Source organism: Stigmatopora nigra, unplaced genomic scaffold (genome assembly GCF_051989575.1).
Source record: "Stigmatopora nigra isolate UIUO_SnigA unplaced genomic scaffold, RoL_Snig_1.1 HiC_scaffold_26, whole genome shotgun sequence".
Lineage (NCBI taxonomy): Eukaryota > Metazoa > Chordata > Actinopteri > Syngnathiformes > Syngnathidae > Stigmatopora > Stigmatopora nigra.
Window position 1 is genome coordinate 1,739,514 of NW_027551605.1, and position 19,845 is coordinate 1,759,358.

Consider the following 19,845-nt stretch of genomic DNA (forward strand, 5'->3'; position numbering starts at 1 on the left):
CTGACCACAGTATGACGTGTGAAACAGCTGCAGTGCTTACATCTTAAAGAATGCATGGGAAGAGGGTTGAATGCTCATGAGCGATGCAACAGATGTTCAACTTATCTCCAACATGAGCCAAAACTAGAATTTAAGTTACATTGGAAACGTACCAGAACTTCCCAAAAAATTGTAAATTCACTCGGGATTCTATTATCTATTCTCAGATGAAAAATTAACGTTCATTTGGAAATGCTGTGCTGTAGGAAAATAGTCTTATACATATAGAAAACCAAACTAAACATGTAAATACATTGTGGTACTCTGTTAGGGGTTAATGCATGCCACAAATCCCCATTAGTTAACTTCCCTGTCCCAGCAGGGAATATGGTACAGGAATCAAATTCAAATTTTTATTTTTTTCTTTCAGGGACAAAAAATATTTTCAGTTTGAAAAAAATTATACTTTGTCTTCAACTGATTAATGTTTGAAAAACTAACAAATTGTTGTACGATATTTTTATTAATTTTTAACAACATTCTCATTTTGCTGCATTTGGGTTTTTGTAAAAGATTGGGCATTGTGAGCGGAGTCAGTAACGACGTATATAATATTTGAAATCTGAGTGTCCTTCCCACTATTCTCTTTATAGACAAAGATGACATTCATCAAATCACAAGTCTTTCAATTGTTCAAATTCCTAAACAGCCTTTGTGTTGTCTTAATTTGGCTTTGGTATTTCCTCAAGCCACAGTCAAAATGGAATTAAACACAAAAACATGTTTTATTTCCACAATTGACTCATTCTTTTTGTTTTATAAAGATAACATAATCTCTGTTTAGTTGCATGAATGTTCATAATATCTGTACAACTAACATGTGCATGTACATATTTCAGGATAAAGTGTTCTATTTAAATCATCATGTTTGAATGACAATCTTGATAAACATATGGAGTTGAATCCTGTGAAATTTGCAGCAGGTCATAAACCTAATTTAGTCTTGTAAATCCGCTGAGACGTCCTTAAAATGGAAAAAAATGTGGGGTCATGAGAAAGTCATACTAACTGCCCATGGTATGTCTTTGGAAGTGAACTGTTCACCCAGAAGACTAGGAGACATGTGGAATGCGAGGAAATTGAATTTTTTCTTCTCCATTATCTTTTGAAACTTTTTGATTTGTAAAATCGTTTACACGTTATACTCTGTTAACAATACTAATAATTCCAAACAAAAGTCAACACTTGGTACAGAATATACACAGTATGAGTCAACAAAAAAGAAACTGTTTTTGAAGTCTCAAATTTCAATACAATTGAACAAAATAGAAATATTTAAGTGCTGTTTATAATCCAAAAATATGGTAATTATGTGTATACTTATATAGACAAAATACCTCTGTCAGTGGATGCAATGACACAATTTGAATTTGTGTGCAAAAAAATGTATTTAGCCATTCATTCACCATGACTAACATGGGGTTAACATTCAAATTAAAACTTTCAGAAAAATATATGTCAAACTAATATCAGGATTGGCCTGAATATGATACTGAGTAATATTTTATGATAAAAATGGGAAAAGAGTAAACTCTGTATTTTGCCTTCCCTATGTCGGGGTGGGGCATAGTCATCTTCAAATAGAGGAGGGAGTAACAAGAAAATATCAAATCTACATAAATGAAATGCTCATATATAATAGATCTCAAGGGTGAACAATGACGCGATCTCGAAAACAAGGCAATTAACCTGAAAAAAACATCACATTAATAAGTTTGGCAACGCACAGCCGACAAATGGCAAAAGGGGGTTTCAAAAGTCAGAAAGTCAAACCAGGCTAGGACATAGAAGAACATATAACACAAGATTTCTTACTTGCAATGTCTGTTGTCCTGATCCGATTTTGATGGCAGAAGATAAACAGGCAATCCCAGAGAGAATACCGAAAACGCAGAGGTATCGCATAGTCGTCATATTCTGGCTTTGCTTTGTGTTCTCTTTCCTATCTGCCTCTGTCAGTACAGCCAGAAGGCGAGACAATCTCTGTGTAGCTCTTGATACTCCCCTCTTCACTGCTCTAATGTCTTTATTTGTCAGTCTGCTTGGTACTGGCCCATTCTGAGTACAATAAACAAAGTTGTGTGAACTTCCTCCCACTCTCTCCTCTACTGCCAGCTCTATTTCTTGTCACATGTTGAAACTGCCCTCCCCCACAGCCTGAGTGTGTCTAAATCACATGCAGATGGAAAGCTTGGACAGGGAAGAGCAAAAGAAGATTTAAAATTTGCCATTGCACTGTCGCTGCAATGTTATCAAAAACAAGCACATACCTCATACTTTAGATATAAGGAACACTTCCAAAAAACTCCCAGTGTTTAAATAGTTTAGGCTCAAGCAGGCCGAAACCCTGAACAAGATAAATGGCCTTACACGTCAAGGGGGGGGATCAACATACGGAAAGTAACAAGGCCTGACTTGGCGCGTACTAAAAGACTGTGCAGGCTAGTTTGCAGGAATCTTTACGAGTATTTTCAACCTAACACTGACACAGTCTGAAGCTTGAAAATCTGTGCCATCATCCCCATCAGACTGCTTTTTTGTCAGGCCAATCAGGCGACTGAAGTAGGAATGTGCCGGCGTTACTGTTACGGTTGTGGGTGGAGGGTCCCGAAGCAGGGAAACACACCAGCCAGATGTAGAGCTTTCTGATTATTATGAGTGTCCGTCGTGTAGGTCCAGGCGAAGGTACAGGTGAAGGCGAGAGGAGAAGGTGAGAGGAGTTGTCCTGCGTAGCGTGGAGGTCGATAGCCGAGAGGTCTGTAGAGGGATCCAAAGCAAAGTTACATGGTGCGTGGTAGAGACCGTGGTCGTAATCGTGGTCATGGTCCTAGGGTAAAAACCGGAGGTTGTAGATCAGGCAAGATGAAAGCGAGAAGGTACTTAACAATTAACTGATTAAAACGGTCTAGTGACAAGGTTATGCTCATATTTCAACGGGCTCATCTCGACCTGTTTGACCTAGGAAACATCAAAGTTGGAAGCTTGAGGCGCACAGCGTATGGGTTCACCACACATTCAATCTCGTAAGGACCGCTGAATTGCGGGAACAGCTTCCAGGACTCGGTACTAAGGGGGAAGTCTCAGGAGGATAGCCTTACCTTCTGGCCGACAACTTATGTCGGTGCTGGGACGAGGTGGCGATTTGCTTGTCTTTGAGTACACATGGAGGAGCTTTGTAGCGCAGCACGGGCTTAGTCCCAGACCCGTCCGAACTTGGTAAGATGTGGCAGGACGAACGGCACAGCAATCTCTGCCTCCAGGGACGGAAACAAGGGAGAATGATATTCAAGGGAACTTTCGAATGGGAACCGATTGGATCGGGCATTAGGGTGCGAATTGGGGGCGTATTCGATCAAAGGCAGCTGGTCGCTCTAGGTGGCTGGGTGGGCCTGGGTGGTGCAACAAAGTGCGCTCAAACTGACCACTTGTTTGAGGTTGATATCCAGATGAGAGGCTCACAGATATGTCCAGTGGTGAGCAGAAAGCAAACCAGACATGGGAGGTGAATTGAGGACCCTGGTCTGAGAAAATGTCAGTGGGTATTCCATGCAGGGGAACACCAAATCTGCATTCTCACAGGCTGAAGGCACCTTGAGAAGTGCGACAAAGTGTGCAGCCTTAGAAAATCGTAATCAGAATGACTGTTTGCAATAAAACATTGTTAGGTTTATCATTATTATAAATTTGCTAGAAATATAATCATTATATATATGTGCTTGCAATGAAGAATGCTTTGCCTTATTTTGGATATTAAACAGTACATATATGAACGCTTTGCTTATTGGGAATGTTGGGTTATTATAAATGTGACATTAATACAACGAATTTTAATACATCTCCTGCAAAAGAAATGCTCGCTCCGGAGTTAACCAAAACACCTTTGGAGGTCACTATTCCTTCACACCTGGACTTCTGGAGGCTATGGTTCACAACAAGCTCTTGGGAACTGTGGATTTGTTTTTTTGGAAGCGTGGCTTTCCAGGATGGTTCACATCGAAACTCTTGGGAAGATTCGACAGACCTACAATAGTTTTGAGAACTGAGAGAAATTGTTTTGAGACTCTAAATAATGTTTAGACTTCTGTGATGCATATTGTCAAATCTTATGAATATATTGGCAAAACAGACATCGAGTTCTTCAGAATCATCCGACCGGAGGCGTGTGTGGATGGATTCTCTTCTTGCGAGAATAAAAGGATATGATCTCAGATGCCTTCTTTATTGAAAGGTGAACTTGGGAATACTTATTGGTTACCCATCAGACATCAAATTTCAATAAGATTGGTTGAATGGTTTAGAAAATCCCCTATTCTCTCAGTGTTAAATAATAGTCACCTCATGTTAAAATCTATCAATTGCATGCTAATTGGGTGAACAGGATTTTTTTTAACTGTCAATCTGATCTTCATCAAATTTGGTGGGAAGTTTACGACTTATAAAATAAATAACTGCCAAATATTGTGAATACTTGTTAAGAATTATTGAAAATATTGCCAAATTTCAATTCCCAAATTGAGTTGACTTTGCTTATAGCTGTTTCTACTCACACAGTACTAACACTTGTAGGTGTTACTTTCATGTAGACTAATTGCTTCTACACACATGAAAGTGCTAAAGACTATTATTTAGACAGTGGCTCCATAGCCGTAGTTGCTTACCATTGACCCCACACAGAATTCTTACCGGTTATAGGCTAAGGAGTCACTGCTTTAAATGAATTACGCTGTGCTGGATCTACGTGGTGGGGTCATCGTCGGGATTTCTTCCATAGTACTGAAAAAAAACAATAGCATAGCTTTAATTAATAAAGAGTCATGTTTATTTGTCAATAAAGCATATTTTTATTGAAATTAAATTGCAATTCGAGAGGGAGTAGAAATCCACTGCCCGAAGCGCTCGACTGGGATTCAGGGGTGACGTCGTCTTCTTCTTTTTTTCTCTGTTCATGCGCGCGTCCTCCCTCTTTGCCGTAAAACCTGAAAGAAGAGAGAAACCGAAAATGTAGCGCGGCTGACTTGACTATGTAAAGAGAAAGGCAGCTCACTTGGCCGCAGTCAGGCTTCGTCAGGTGCAGATGATTTGTCACTTTTGATTTTAGAAGTAGTGATCGTGGGCTTTTCAACGAGTCTACAAAACAAAAACAAAACAAAAAAAAACAATTTCCTCCTGAATTCAGAAAATTGAATTCATATGCGGAGATAACCCGACTGGACAAAATTCTCAAAATGAACTGTTTCTTTGATTGACTGAAACCATGGATTTTAAAACGACGTTTTCAGGTTGTTGGGAGAGAGTTCTCACGTGTTTTGAAAAGGCAAACTCAAGAAGAACTACAAAAATTAATCCGAAAAAAGATGAGGTCGTTTTTGAAAAGCCAGAAACTGGCCGCAAAAGTCAGCCGACCTCGATGAGCCCAGACAACAATGTCGAGAATCGTTTGGTCGCACTTTATGATTACTCTGCGCGAACTGAGGAGGATTTAAGCTTCAATGCAGGTGACATTTTGGAAGCTTTGAATAAAAATGGAGGAGACTGGTGGCTCGCAAAAGCGCACACTGGAATTTCAACGTCCAAAAAGGGTTACATCCCCGCAAATTATGTGGCGCCTGTGGAAAGTATCGACGCAGAACCGTGAGTAATAATGATTATTCGTTATTTCTAGATTTGTAATCCCGGGTCAATTTTTGTTCTGTAATTTGGTGTTAATTGTATCACATCACTCATATATTTCACTATGTCCCTACCATTAACACGTATAAACTAATAACTAATATAACAAGAATTCCCTGTCAACCTATTTCAAAAGAAATGTCAGACAAAGTAGCCATAATAATAGTCAGAAATTATTATTTTACGCTTTAGTATGACAGTCTATTGGATGATCCTCACCGCAGCGTTATTTAGTTTACATCTTATATTCATTTATGCTGTTAAATAAGAACACATTTTACGTCAAATTCCATTGATTATGTCATCTTTATAAGTGCCGGGTTGCATTTTTGTCATGCCATGGTTATAACGTCTAATGTAAAAGTAGATTTAAGGGTTTACAACTTGAGAAAAAATAAACTTTGCTCACTTTAAGAATTTTGGTAAAGCATGACGATACAGTGAATGTACAGGTTTATCCAGTTTTGTTTACATATCAAAATACTTTTAGACAATGAAGGAATGTGATGTCATGTTCTATGTCTCTCAACAAATCAGGATTGTTAGTTTGAAACGAAAAATAATAAGAATTTTATTTTTATTTTATTTTGACTGGTCTTTCAACTCCTATTGTGCACCATGAGTTTAAAAAACATGGAACCTACAAGAAGAAATATTAGACTATGTTTATTTTATCTGGACAAATGAGCCCATTCAACTTTTTTCTCTTCGAGTTATACACAGGACAATGTGTGTATTCGTGTAATTTTAGAAAAATTTGAATGCTAAATTTAAACTCTTTTATAATACAACAGCTAATTTTAATAATTTTCCTCCAAAACAGGTAAAATGCTGATGAATAAAACTGAATGTTAAAATGATGCCAAAACAAAAGCTTTTGATGCCGACTCAAAAAGACAAAATTCGGTTCCTAACTGCGAATTGTCTATCTAGTTTTTTTATGTTAAACCATTAAAATGGCACCCGATTGCGGCTCAGTGATGTCAAATCTAATAAACTAGGTTCTAATGTGACAGGGGTATCTGACCTTACATGGAGTTTCATTTCCCTTCACACAGTTTTATGTATTGGATGGATAAAAAAAAGTGTCTTTGACCTAGTAATTTGCCAACTGTGTGCTGTGTGATTTGATTGTATAAGATTCTTCATTAGATAAATGGAAAAAATGTCGTAACACATACGACATGATTTACTGAATGATAGATCTTGAAACCCTGTATTTTAAAATCACCTGTTAACTTCCCCGTGTGTTCATTCCCATATGAGAACTCCAGCAAGAGCCATTTGTCCAAAGCCAAAGAATTTATTAATCTGACAGGGAAGAGTACCAAAAAGGGAGATCCCGAATTTAACACAGGCGCTAAACAATATCAATTGGGATAATTATCTCTACCATTATGTATTGACAGCTGCAATACTTTCATGACCATTATCCAAGTCGCAGTGTCTGCATTCACGAGGAAAATTTAGCGTTTGTGGGTCCAATGAGCCCTATTCAAATGGCCTCAGAGAAGTCACCAGCTGTAGTCACTAATAATCACTCACAAGAATTAAATAGGCCATGATATGAAGCTCATTTCACTCACACAACTTTCTAAGTCACCAAAATTGCTAATTTGTGTTGCTGTATGTATATTTTTGACCCAGCAGATTTGATCACTTTTTCTGTTAACCCATAACAAAGTCATAAAAGAACCAAACTTCATGAATGTTTATTGTGACAAAGAAGTATCTGTTCCAATCACTCTCCGAGTTGTAGAAATATCTGGAAACTCAAAAGAGCCATGACATTATGTTCTTCACAAGTCGATGTAAACTTTTGACCACAACTGTAAGTAGCACAGTTTTAGACAGCATTGCGATCACAATTTTGTTCGTCTAACAGCCAGACTTAAGGATGATTGGGAAAGAGGTGCAGAGACGGAACTTCACGAATATTAATTGGTATTTAGTTCTGTACGTGCGGCACAGACGGAGAAGGTGCTTTTGCTGAGTGCACTCTTTTTGAAGGGAACTACACTGTCAACTCTAGAGCCAGCCCTTGTTGATGTGTTGGGAGTTTTTTGTACAAAATATTGCGTACGTACATATGTATATGACTGGAAAAAGAATCCACCGCCATTACATTGTAGCTTCAGTCTCGAATTTGAGAAGCTACAAGAAAAGCTCATTTTTCTGTTTTCAGGGATATACCAAAATATCATTTGATTAATGAACAATCAAATCGATTTAAATCCAAACCAGCAAGCATTCTCCTGTTTTATATATGCTGTTTTGCAGTAAAAGCTTTTCAATAAAATTACTAAAATGCCAAAATGTGTAGTGGCAAAAATACGTCGAAATGACTGCATGTTTTCTTGCTTGAGGTGAATTGCAACATATTGCATTAAATGTGTTCAATACATCTTGTCTTGTCGCATCTCATCTCATTTTCTGAAGCCCTTTATCCTCACTAGTGTCTCGGAGGGTGCTGTAGTCTATCTGTTGGGTATCCCAGCTGATTTCGGGCCAGAGGCTGGGGACGCCCCGAATTGGTGGCCAGCCAATCGCAGGGCACAAGGATATAAACAAGCATTCACTCTCACCTACCATGCATGTTTTGGAATGTAGGAAGAAACCGGAGTATCGATCAAATATCTTACACCATTTTTATTTTGCCTGACTCAATATGCATGATAAATACTTTCTGTATTTGTTTTTATTCGACCCTGTGGATAAAGTGGTTAGCGCGTCGGCCTCATAGCTCCGTGACCGGACGTTTGGTCGCCGGTCTTTTGGGCGCCGGACGATTTGTCGCCGGACGATTTGTCGCCGGACATTTGGTCGCCCGGACGTTTGGTCGCCCGGACGTTTGGATTCACTGTCTCTCTGGGAGAACTTGCAATGTTGAAATACTTTAGATTCTAAAGTATTTCAACATTGCAAGTTCATTTTGAGAGATGGTTTCAACAGTACTTAGATATTAAACAGTACTTAGATATTAAACAGTACTTAGATATTAAACTCATGAATCAACAGTAGATATTTAGATATTAAACTCTCTTGAATATCTTTTGAGAGCTGTTTTCAACAGTAAACTCCCATTTGACTGGCGACCAAAAGACCGGCGGCCAACGGGGACCTAACGTCCGGCGACCAAAAGCCCGGGCGACCAAACGTCCGGTTCCCAAACGTCCGGCAAACAAATGTCCGGCAAACAAATGTCCGGCAAACAAATGTCCGAGTACCCATAGCTCTGGGGTCCCGGGTTAAAATCCAGGCCACGTCCACCTGTCTGAAGTTTGCATGTTCTCTCCAGGCCTGCGTGAGTTCCCTCTGGGCACTCCGGTTTCCTCCAGCATTCCAAAAACATGCATGGTAGGCTGCTTGGACACTCTTAATTGGCCCTAGGTATGGCTGTGAGCGTGAATGGTTGTTTGTCTCCTTGTGCCCTGCAATCGGCTGGTCACTGATTCAGGGTCTCCCCCGCCTCAGGCCCGTAGCCAGCTGGGATAGACCCTAATGAGGATAAAGCGGTTCAGAATATGAGATGAGAGATGAGACATTTGCTTTTATTCGTAGTTGGTATTTTCCGGAGACAAAAAGGCTGGATGCAGAGAAGATGCTGCTAACAGGAAAGAACAAGAATGGAGCTTTCCTAATCAGGAACTGTGAAAGCCAGAAAGGGGAGCTCTCCCTTTCAGGTAAAAAATACTGCATCTGTTTTATCCATTTTTAGCCTAAATTTGTCCATTACTGTACATTTATTTGAAAGTCCACCTCTGCATTGCATTTTAAGGGGATGGGCTGTATGGATATAAACAAAGTTTCCCATTTTGTGCACCTTTTTATGTATTGGTATGGTGTATGCCAAGAGCCGCATTAACACATTTTTAATAGATATAAAATTATGTTTATTGAGCTTTTTTTTTCATTTCAAAAGGAAACAAAATCTATTTTTTCATGTTCATTATTAAAATGGTAAACAGAAAATATTTGTGTATAATTATCTTTTAGATTTTACAAAATGCTTTTTGTACTAAAAACATAAAATTGGATTACAAAATTGCAATTATTGATTTAAAAAAGGGGAAAATTAGGAAATAAAATATACACCTAGAATTATTGGAATTTGATCCTAAAACAGAAAGTCGGCATTCATTATATACTTTCTCGGGCCACATAAAATGATGTGGACCGCTACTTTGACACCTGTGGTGTATGCGATATCCATCAAATGCATATAAAATTAAAGTAAGACCAGAAATTGGTGGGCCCTGCGATGGTTGCTGGGGCATATGTGTAAGTTTATACAGTGGTACCTCTACTTGCAAATGCCTGTAAATACACCTTTTTCAGGGTACGAAATATTTTAAGTGCAAATGAGCATTCTAATATATGAAAACACGATCCAAGTTTAAAAATCCTCCATAATACGTCCTGTATCCCCCGACGAGTCATGGTGGTGGTGTGTTTTTTGTGTCCCAGTGATCCATGGAGCAATTTGTCTGTGGCCTTGTGTCCGTGGTAGGGTCACCCATTGCAAACTGGTCTGAGGTGAGGGACCAGACAAAGCATGACTCAAAAGACCTTTTATGATGAGCAACATTTTTGGACAACGTCTCCCCTTGGCTTGACGTGGGTCACCACTCTGGAGCCAGGCCAGGAGGGGCGCGATGGCGAACGCCTGGTGGCCGGGCTTACACCCATGGAGCCCTGCCGGGCACAGCCTGATGAAACGACGTGGGTTCCCTTAATCATGGGCTCACCACCTGTGAAAGTGGCCAAAAGGGTCAGGTGCGTCCACAGTTGAGCGGCAGCCAAAGGAGGGATCCTTGGCGGTCTGATCCCCGGCTGCAGAAACTGGCTCTTGGGAAGTGGAATGTCACCTCTCTGTTTGGGAAATAGCCTGAGCTACAGCATGTGGTTGAGAAATGCTCACATATATGCCACCTCTCGAGGGAGGTTGCACACTTCCACTCTGGATTTGCTCGTGGTGAGAGGCGCTGAGCGGGTGTGGGCATACACGTTGGGCGGAGCTGGGCGGAGCTGTCAACCAATCACCACCAGGTGGTGGGTTGTCTCTGATGGTGGGGACGGATGCCCGCGCGGCCCAGGAGACCCAAACGTTTTGTGAGAGTCTGCTAGGAACACCTGCCGGAGTCCCCGTCAGAAGGAGTTATAATTCCCAGCTCCGACAGAGTTTCTCCCATGTCCAAGAAGAGGCAGGGAAATTTTGGTCACGATCAACACAGTGTATATTGGGGATGGGGCCCTGCTGACCTCGACTTCGGGTGTTGTGAATCGGTGGGCCGAATACTTTGAAGACCTCAAGTCCACTGACATTTCTTTCCATGAGCTAGCAGAGGGGGACTTTGGGGCGGACCCTCTTATCTCTGGGATTAAAGACACCAAGGTGGTTAAAAAGCTCCTTGATAGCAAGTTCCTTTGGGAGGATGAGATCTGCCTGGAGTTTCGAAAGAATCCGGATGGTGTGGGGCTGTCTTGGTTGACACGCCTCTGCAACATCGTGTGGACATCGGGGACAGTGCCTCTGGATTAGAAAACCTCTTTTTAAAAATGGGGACCGGAGGGTGTATTCTGGGGTACTGGAGAGGAGGGTCCAGCAGGACGTCGAATCTCAGATCCAGGAGGAGCAGTGTGGTTTTCGTCCTGGCCTTTGTTTCTTTTACGCCGTGATTGTATTTATCGACGTATAACCTCCCCTCCCTTTGACTTGCTTGCCGACTTTACAACTTGATGGGTAAATGTTTGGTCATTGAACTTGGCGTGCGAAGTAGATATTCATACAACTGTCACTGGCATGGAGCAGTTCAAGGATCCTCAAGGCTACTTCACCATCAGGAAAACCGATTAAATTCAAGTGATTGATTCAGGTAATAAGAATCTGTGTCCCCCGCCTTTGGCCAGAAGTCTGCTTGGGTAGGCTCCAGCACCCCCTGTGACCCTAGAGAGGATAAAGTGGTTCTGAAAATTAACGCTGGACAGTTAGACAGCCTATGGGAGGCCTGCCAAGTGTAGGGGGAATGTCAAGTAGGATGCAATGCTACTGTGACAATTTCACAAGAAATAACGGATTCAGATAATTTATTTATATTTGGGGTATTTTGTAACTTGATTCTTGGTTTCGTATATTAGAAGAGCAATTTGCATTTTAATGGGCTTCATAACCTTAAAAAATAGTGTGTAGAAGCATTTGTAACGAGAGATACATTTGTATATTTAATTGCTTTTTGTTTTTTTTTCAGTGTTGGACAATGAGAAGAAGGTGAAGCATTACAAATTAAAAAAAACAGATCTTGGTTTCTACTATGTCTCAAGGACCAAAGTTTTCGAAACATTGAAGAAGTTAGTGCATCACTACTCGACACAAGCGGATGGGCTCTGTGTGCGTCTGGTAGAGCCATGCAAGAAAGTAAGAATTTTTGGTCCTACCATGTTTTAGACACATTAGTTCTTTCATTCTCAGAAAAATGTCCCACTGCATACACATCTCTTACCCTTCCTGTTTGTGCAGATTGAGGCTCCACAAACTAATGGCTTATCATATAACACTGTGGACCAATGGGAGATTGACCGAAATTCCATCAAGCTCCTCCATAAACTGGGAGCAGGTCAGTTTGGAGAAGTTTATGAAGGCATATGGAATGACACCACGGCAGTTGCAGTGAAGACTCTCAAACCTGGTATGGAGGGCTATGTCAATACCTGCATGTTTTTTATCACAGAATTCAATCAAATGGTACAATTATCATCTCATGATTATCACAATTTTGGTATAACTTTCACCCTTCATCACTTTGCAGCTTCAGTACATCACATTTTTTATATTAAGTATTTAAAAAACATTCATTAAAATGTCAAAATTCATGCTGAAAATGGTGGAAATCAGGGCTGAAGACCTCGTTGAAATTACCCCATTGGGCAGTACGGAAGAAGAGGCAGCGGACATGACGAGAATGAGGATGAAGAACTTGGTTAATGTATTCCACCGCGGCTCTTGAGTCGGAACTTCCTGCTTCTCTGTGCCGCAGAACCAAGTGCATCGCAGTTCGTTTTTTTTAAATTATCGAACCAGCCAAAACTCACTTTGAAGGGTTCAGCTGGTATCCAAGACTCTCTTTTTTAGTTTCTTACTTTGCTTTCAAGTTCAAGCATATTCCACAGGCTTTTTTTTTGCAGATTATTGACTTGGTCACGCTATCTCCTGCCAACTGTTTATCTTTTTAATTTGTTTTATTTTTATTAAACGAAGCCTCCTTATATTGTTATTAATGTCAGTGCGCAACTTGGAAATAGTTTCTAGTTCTTTGGAAGGCTTGGTACCCTTTATAGGATCCTTTTGCTTGGGAATGGTGCATAATGTTGAGGTACTCCCCAGCAAGCTCAGTCACGCATACACAACTCATGTTTTTATATTATTTTGTGCTTAAATCAATTGCTATCATACACTTTTTCTTCTCACTACCCCTAATTGCACCGGCTTGCTTTGGTCTAATTGTTTTTCCCTTAACTCTTCAGTGATTAACACAAAAAAAACATAAAAAAATCAACATGTATGGCCGCTCCCCGTAGATATCTACGCAAGGCAGATGCGGCGAGAAAGAGAGAGCAATGCTGTCCTCATACTCACCATCAGGGACCATCTTGTATGCTCCTATCTCAGATTTGTCTCACATCAAAACATACATTTTCTCAGAATTTTCCTGTTGGGACACTTGTATATCAACATATTATTTTATGCACTTCTTGATAATTGCACTTATGTAGTACAGTGTTCCCTCGCTACTTCGCGCTTCAGCTACCGCGGACTCAGAGCTTCGCAGATTTTTTTCAGGAAAAAAAAATATATAAAAATTAAAGATATTAAGTTAAAATTATAAATTACATCATTTTACAAGAGGTGGAAACAAAATATTCAATAAGAATTAGTAATTGCATCAAAAAAAGGCCAAAGAAATGGTCAATAACATGGTGAGAGTTCAGGAACCGCATTGATGACGTCATGGCTGTTTATAGGCGCATCTTCACCGCCCAAAAAAAAACAATGTTCACAACTCCCAATAACGATGTTTCTTACGTGCAAAAAAACTGCAGAAGATCCTCCATCTGGACTACTATGATGTTTCTGCTTGGTGGTGCTTTTGTGCACGTGTTATACGTTTCTTTAAGCATTTTTGAAGGGGCACGCCTACTTCGCGGAAATGCAGCTATTACGGGGGGCCCCGGTCGCGATAACCGAGGGAACACTGTACTTGTATTTTGTATAAGTGCAAAAAGTTTTTGGTCTACATTAGCTGCGATATTTGAGGGATTACTGTATTACTATTATGGATCTGCACCATGATCATCTCGTTTCATTTTCACAGTTAAATCGACATAGCCACCCAAAGCCCTTTTTCAATGATGCGGAGTACCTCCGCTAATTAATATTAGCACCAGGAGGCTACAAGACAAATTAAGGAGGTCATCTGTGTCATGGCTCGTTGTATTGGCAAACTTGGTGAAAAACAAATATTAGTCGTTTTTAGTTTTTTGTCTTCTGTTCAATATGAATACTGATATTGGTATGAACAAACTTTTATTCAGGAAACGGCAGTGAATTTGTTTCTTGCGTTTTGTTGACTCGCATACAGAAATGAGCACATTTATCATTTTTGTTTTCCAGAATTTTTTTTAAAAAAGAGAATGGCCAAAAGGCACACAGACCCTCATTGCCTGGACATTGGGGACGGTGCCTCGGCAGATAGGCGGGGATGGTGGTCTCATCTAAATAAAAAAATAATAAAAACAGTTTGGCCCACATAGCCAAGGGGAAGTGGGTGGCTTGATGGATGGACATATGGATAGATAAACCATTACAGATTATCAACTTTTAAATGACGTTTATAATCTGGGACCTATTTCCTTGGCACTTAACGGTTATGAACTTTAATTTGTTAATATTTTGGTTTATCTTTGCAAGGTACTATGGATGCCCAAGACTTTCTAAGAGAGGCTCAAATCATGAAGAGACTAAGGCATACCAAATTAATCCAACTTTATGCTGTCTGCACCCTGGAGGAGCCCATATATATTATTACAGAACTGATGAAGAATGGCAGCTTGTTGGAATACCTTCAAAGTAAATGCTTCCACTTATTATATTTTCATCGCAGTGTGTTTTTTATCATTCTATAACATAATTGTATTGAAATTATGCCGTTATTTTATTGTCTTTTGAAAATGCGTGTAACGAATTTACTCGAATATAAGCCGCCCACGCGTATAAGACGCATTCTTAAAATTGCCTTTAGATTCTTGAATTTTACAATTGCTCACATATAAGCCACCCCCGATCCCCAATTTTCACCTCCATATTCATGGGTTTAATTGGGAGTACAAATGTTACTTTGGAAGGAAAATCTTCAGAAAAATCATCACACGTGGTATTTCTGAGATACTGCATCAATCAAAACCACATTATTTGGGTCAATATCATAAGCAAGTTAATATGCCTGTGTTTATAAGTGCAACATGTAAAATTACTCCTTTTGCAAAAAGAAATAAGTATCTTGATGCTGATGCTTTCTGAATACAGAGATTACAAATTTCTTACTAGAAGTTTAAGATGTTGTGGCAGCCATTGCTTCTAATGTCAAAGTATCTCAATTTCAATGGTTCATAATGCTCAAATAGTTGTCACTATATATATATATATATATATATATATATATATATATATATATATATATATATATATATATATATATATATATATATATATATATATATATATATATATATATATATATATATATATATATATATATATATATATATATATATATATATATATATATATATATATATATATATATATATATATATATATATATATATATATATATATATATATATATATATATATATATATATATATATTTATTTATTTATTTATTTGGGGGGGGGGGGTCATTGTCCTCTTGGAACACCCAACTGCGCCCAAGACCCAATCTTCGGGCTGATGACTTAAGGTTATCTTGAATAATTTGGAGGTAATACTCCTTCATTATCCCATTTACTCTTTGTAAAGCACCAGTTCAATTGGCAGCAAAACAGCCCAAGCATAATACTAATACTATCACCACCGTGCTTGACTGTAAGCATGGTGTACTTGGGGTTAAAGGCCTCCCCTTTTCTTCTCCAAACATATTGCTGGGCATTGTGGCCAAACAGCTCGATTTTTGTTTCGTCTGACCACAGAACGTTTCTCCAGAAGGTACACACGTGTATGTAAATCTTTGATTACAACTGTACATTTTTCTGTTGCCTTGGTTTTTATAAACACATTTACATTCACAAAATGACCAAACTTATTTTATTGCTTTAAATATTCTTAGAGGACAAGGGTGTCAAACTCCACCTCTCAGACCAGATTGAGATGGCTGCTCAGGTGGCATCTGGTATGGCTTTTCTGGAGTTGCATAACTATATTCACCGAGATCTTGCTGCCAGGAATGTATTGGTAGGAGAGAACAACATCTGCAAGGTGGCAGACTTTGGTCTCGCCAGGGTCTTTCAGGTATGTCTCACATGTATGATGAGTGTATGCCGTATAAAGAATGATCCGTACTTCGCCTTGCTTTTGGGTAGCCTCCTCGTATGCCCCTGAGTACTTGCTTGGGGTTTTTGAGTGGCAGCGCGGTGTGAAAATAAATGGAAGGTTGTGGGCACTCTATACATATTCTGTACATATATACTCTATACTTGTAGTGCTGAATGAGGTTAAACCTACACATAGACACAGGTGGTAGAATAGACGACAAACAAACTGCAATTGTACTAACGTCAAACATAAATATAATAATAATAATCGGACATAGGCCCTGTCGTCATCATCAACAACAAAAGCCTACTCATCATACCCAGAAACTGCATGTCAAAATTGGTAGTGCTTCTCCATAAGGTGTGTTAACTTGTCAAAAGACCTAAATAAGTGATAGTTACGGACTCGTAATTTGGCATTCTGCTGTTTTGGATAACTCGCATCACCATTTTTTCGTCCGACAAAAGCAGCTTCTATGCGAGTAAATACGGTAATTGTAAGCAAGACTACCTCAATCAACCCATTCAGCAGAAAAGTCATTTGAATGACAATGAGACGTGAGAAGGACAGAAGGGAACAATAATGTAAACTTAAAGTCATATTTGTGCATATGCTAGAGAAATTTGTTGAGACATTTTATTTATGGATATATATTATTAATTTGTATGTGTTACGATCGGGGATGGAGAACCCCAAAGCAGGCGAGGGCTCCGAGTCTGGTCTTTTGGAATCTTTATTTGAATCGTCCAAGAGACGGGCAAGCACAAGAGGGTGGCGTGCATGAGTCGTTGGTCGAAGGCGAAGTCGTTGTCCGTGGTGGTGGGGCAGAGCGTGGTCGAGATCCTGGGAGCAAACAAGAGGTAGTAGATCAATAAGGCAGGCAAGGACTAAATGCGAAAGTGTACATATAACAGTGAACTGATAAGACGATCCAGCGGTGTGGTCATGTTCCTGGTGACTTCAAATACTCCTCGCTGGCTAATAACTCTGGGAAGCGCTCGAGTCATTAGGGGCTGGGCCTGTGATTGGATGACAGGCGCAACCAGCCACCAGTCTCGTCTGGGGCCTGACAGTATGATGATTAGATCATTTATGGATAGTAGAAATGCACCCACTGATGGAAGGACTGATATTGATGTGTGGCCATAGCAAGCACTTCTGATGTTGCTCGCAGTGGTCCTCGGTGTACTGAGGGAACTTGTGTGTATGCCCGGACATATGAAAAATTAGAGAAAACATTGGTAACATATGTTTTGAATCAAATCTGTCTTTTCTGTCCAGAATGAAAACGTGTATGAGGCAAGAGAAGGGACCAAATTCCCAGTTAAATGGACTGCTCCCGAGGCCATCCACAACAACATTTTCACAATTAAATCAGATGTCTGGTCATTTGGTATTCTTTTATATGAAATAATGACATTCGGCAAAATGCCGTATCCAGGTAAGATATATAGATATATAGTTTTTCATTTTTTCCCCTCTATTTAGCACAAACATTTTGTCCTTGTTTTTGTCTCAGACATGACTAACTACCAGGTTGTTCAACAAGTACCCCAAGGCTACAGAATCCCATGTCCCCACAAGTGCCCTCAAATCTTGTATGGAATTATGATGGACTGCTGGAAAGAGAATGAACATGACCGTCCCACATTTGAGACATTGCAGTGGAAGTTGGAGGAGTTCTTTGAGTTGAATGCTACATCCTATGATGACGCTGCCCAATGTTAGCACTCTAAGCAAGCAAAGGCAACTCAATTAAAATATAAAACATAATCCACTTGAAACCATACAAGCATTTGACATACATTTTGATAATCCACGTTTAGAACAATGATTGACTTTTTGAAAAACGACTGTTAAGAAACTGTCGCTGTAGTGCTGGATTTGCATTTTCCCAACTGAATGGGCTCAAATGCTGCTTTCAGAAAAGAAGTAATGACTATAGTCTTTAAGTATCTTGATCAACCAGTTTTACATGCCATTCTCCTTTTGTGCACATTGTTTCTGCTTGAAACCTGCTGTCCTTTATGACAAGATATAACAATGAAGTAAATCAGACAACATTTTACCTCAGCGAAATACATAAATAGGTTTTATGTTGTTATATCTAAAAGCTGCTCTAACTCAAGAGTTCTTGGGACTTTTAACCTCCACATAATTTGAAATCATGTGAACATTCGATTTGGGATTTTATTTGTATATGGTGATAAATTGGTGTAATTCGTTTGATATATTCGTAAGCTTAATTGTTCAGCTTTTGTTGAAAATGTTTTCTCAGTTGTATGATTTGATTATACATATATTGATTATACGTACTATATGATTTTGACCAACAAATATGTTTTTGTGTACTTAAACAAAAGCTAACTTTATCAGAATAAATTAATCATACAAGTAATCAGTGATTACTATTTTATGTTGACTAATAAAAGCTCTAAGTAGCTTTACTAAAGGCTTCCACACGATTTCTCCAGGTACTCCATCCCAAAAACATACATGTTAGGCAGGTTGAACACTTTAAATTTCCCCTAGGTATGAGTGCGAGCATGAATGGTTGTTCATCTCCTTGTGCTGGCCGTCAATTCAGGCCTAGTTCCCATGGTTGGCTGGAATAAGCGCGTGCACCACTGTAACCCTTGTGTGGAAAAGTTGACCAGAAAATGAATAAAAGGAATGAATAACCTGTGTTTATAGTTTAGGTCTGCTCTATATAGAGACTGAATGGGATCAGAATTATTGCAGCAAGTGTGTGTGCAAAAATATAAGTATAATTTGTTGGCATGTTTACAAAATAGCTGATATAGGTATAGGGGACTGCATTCTTTTGGGGGGCTGTAATAATCATTTGGGCAATGATAGTAAGACCTTGAAGAGCGATTGTGAGCAACCCCCTCAATCGTAGCAGTATTGCTGTTGGACTTGTCTCGTCGTGGATTGTTGCTAATGAACACCATGTTCAATTATACGGGCAGAGGTGATCACACCTATTTGCTCTAAAATCTAGTATTTAAGGAGCCAGCCTCCTGTGATATAGCGTATCGGCCCGATTACAGGACGATGTTTTTTACATTACAGTAAGACAAAAAAGTGGGGGTCATCTTATTTTCCGAATCTAGACATCATACTCATTCACAAGGCTAGATGGCGCTATATATATTTAAAGCGAATGCTGAGCTTAACTCCCTAGGCCAGAGCAAACCCATGTCACAAAAATACAAAAATAGCATTAAGAAAAAAAAAGAGTAATAGAGAAATACATGGAAAAACATAGCAACAATCTGGAGAAAAGTGTTAAAGTTTGGCCTGGTTAACTTGGAAGCTGAGGAGAAGTTATGATGCAAATTTCAAGAGGATGATAAATGAGGCAGTCTTCAAACAATTGCAAAGCGGCAGTGAAATATGGTGTCACAGTGTAATGTAAAGATATGAGACAAAAAGATATAAAAATGCTCTTAGTCAGAAGAGAAAAAAAAATAAAAAAATAAAATAAATAATAAAATAAATTAAATATATATATATATATATATATATATATATATATATATATA

At 39.2% G+C, this 19,845-nt stretch overlaps 2 protein-coding genes across 2 annotated transcripts in view; one reads left to right on the top strand and one right to left on the bottom strand.

Moving 5' to 3' along the window:
- The window catches only part of lama4 (laminin, alpha 4), a 41,966-nt gene extending 39,662 nt beyond the window's left edge, over positions 1-2,304 (bottom strand). The window contains exon 1 of the mRNA XM_077711560.1: positions 1,855-2,304. Coding sequence (XP_077567686.1) covers positions 1,855-1,953 — 99 coding nt within the window. The 5' untranslated portion in view covers positions 1,954-2,304. The remainder of the gene's footprint in view (positions 1-1,854) is intronic.
- Positions 2,305-5,059: 2,755 nt separating this feature from the next.
- Positions 5,060-18,983, top strand: frk (fyn-related Src family tyrosine kinase). Its single transcript, XM_077711489.1, has 8 exons — positions 5,060-5,670; positions 9,271-9,392; positions 11,958-12,124; positions 12,227-12,395; positions 14,675-14,833; positions 16,092-16,273; positions 17,579-17,738; positions 17,817-18,983. The coding sequence occupies exons 1-8, from the start codon at positions 5,294-5,296 to the stop codon at positions 18,023-18,025; spliced, it is 1,545 nt and encodes a 514-aa protein (XP_077567615.1). The 5' UTR covers positions 5,060-5,293; the 3' UTR covers positions 18,026-18,983.
- Positions 18,984-19,845: the final 862 nt, after the last annotated feature.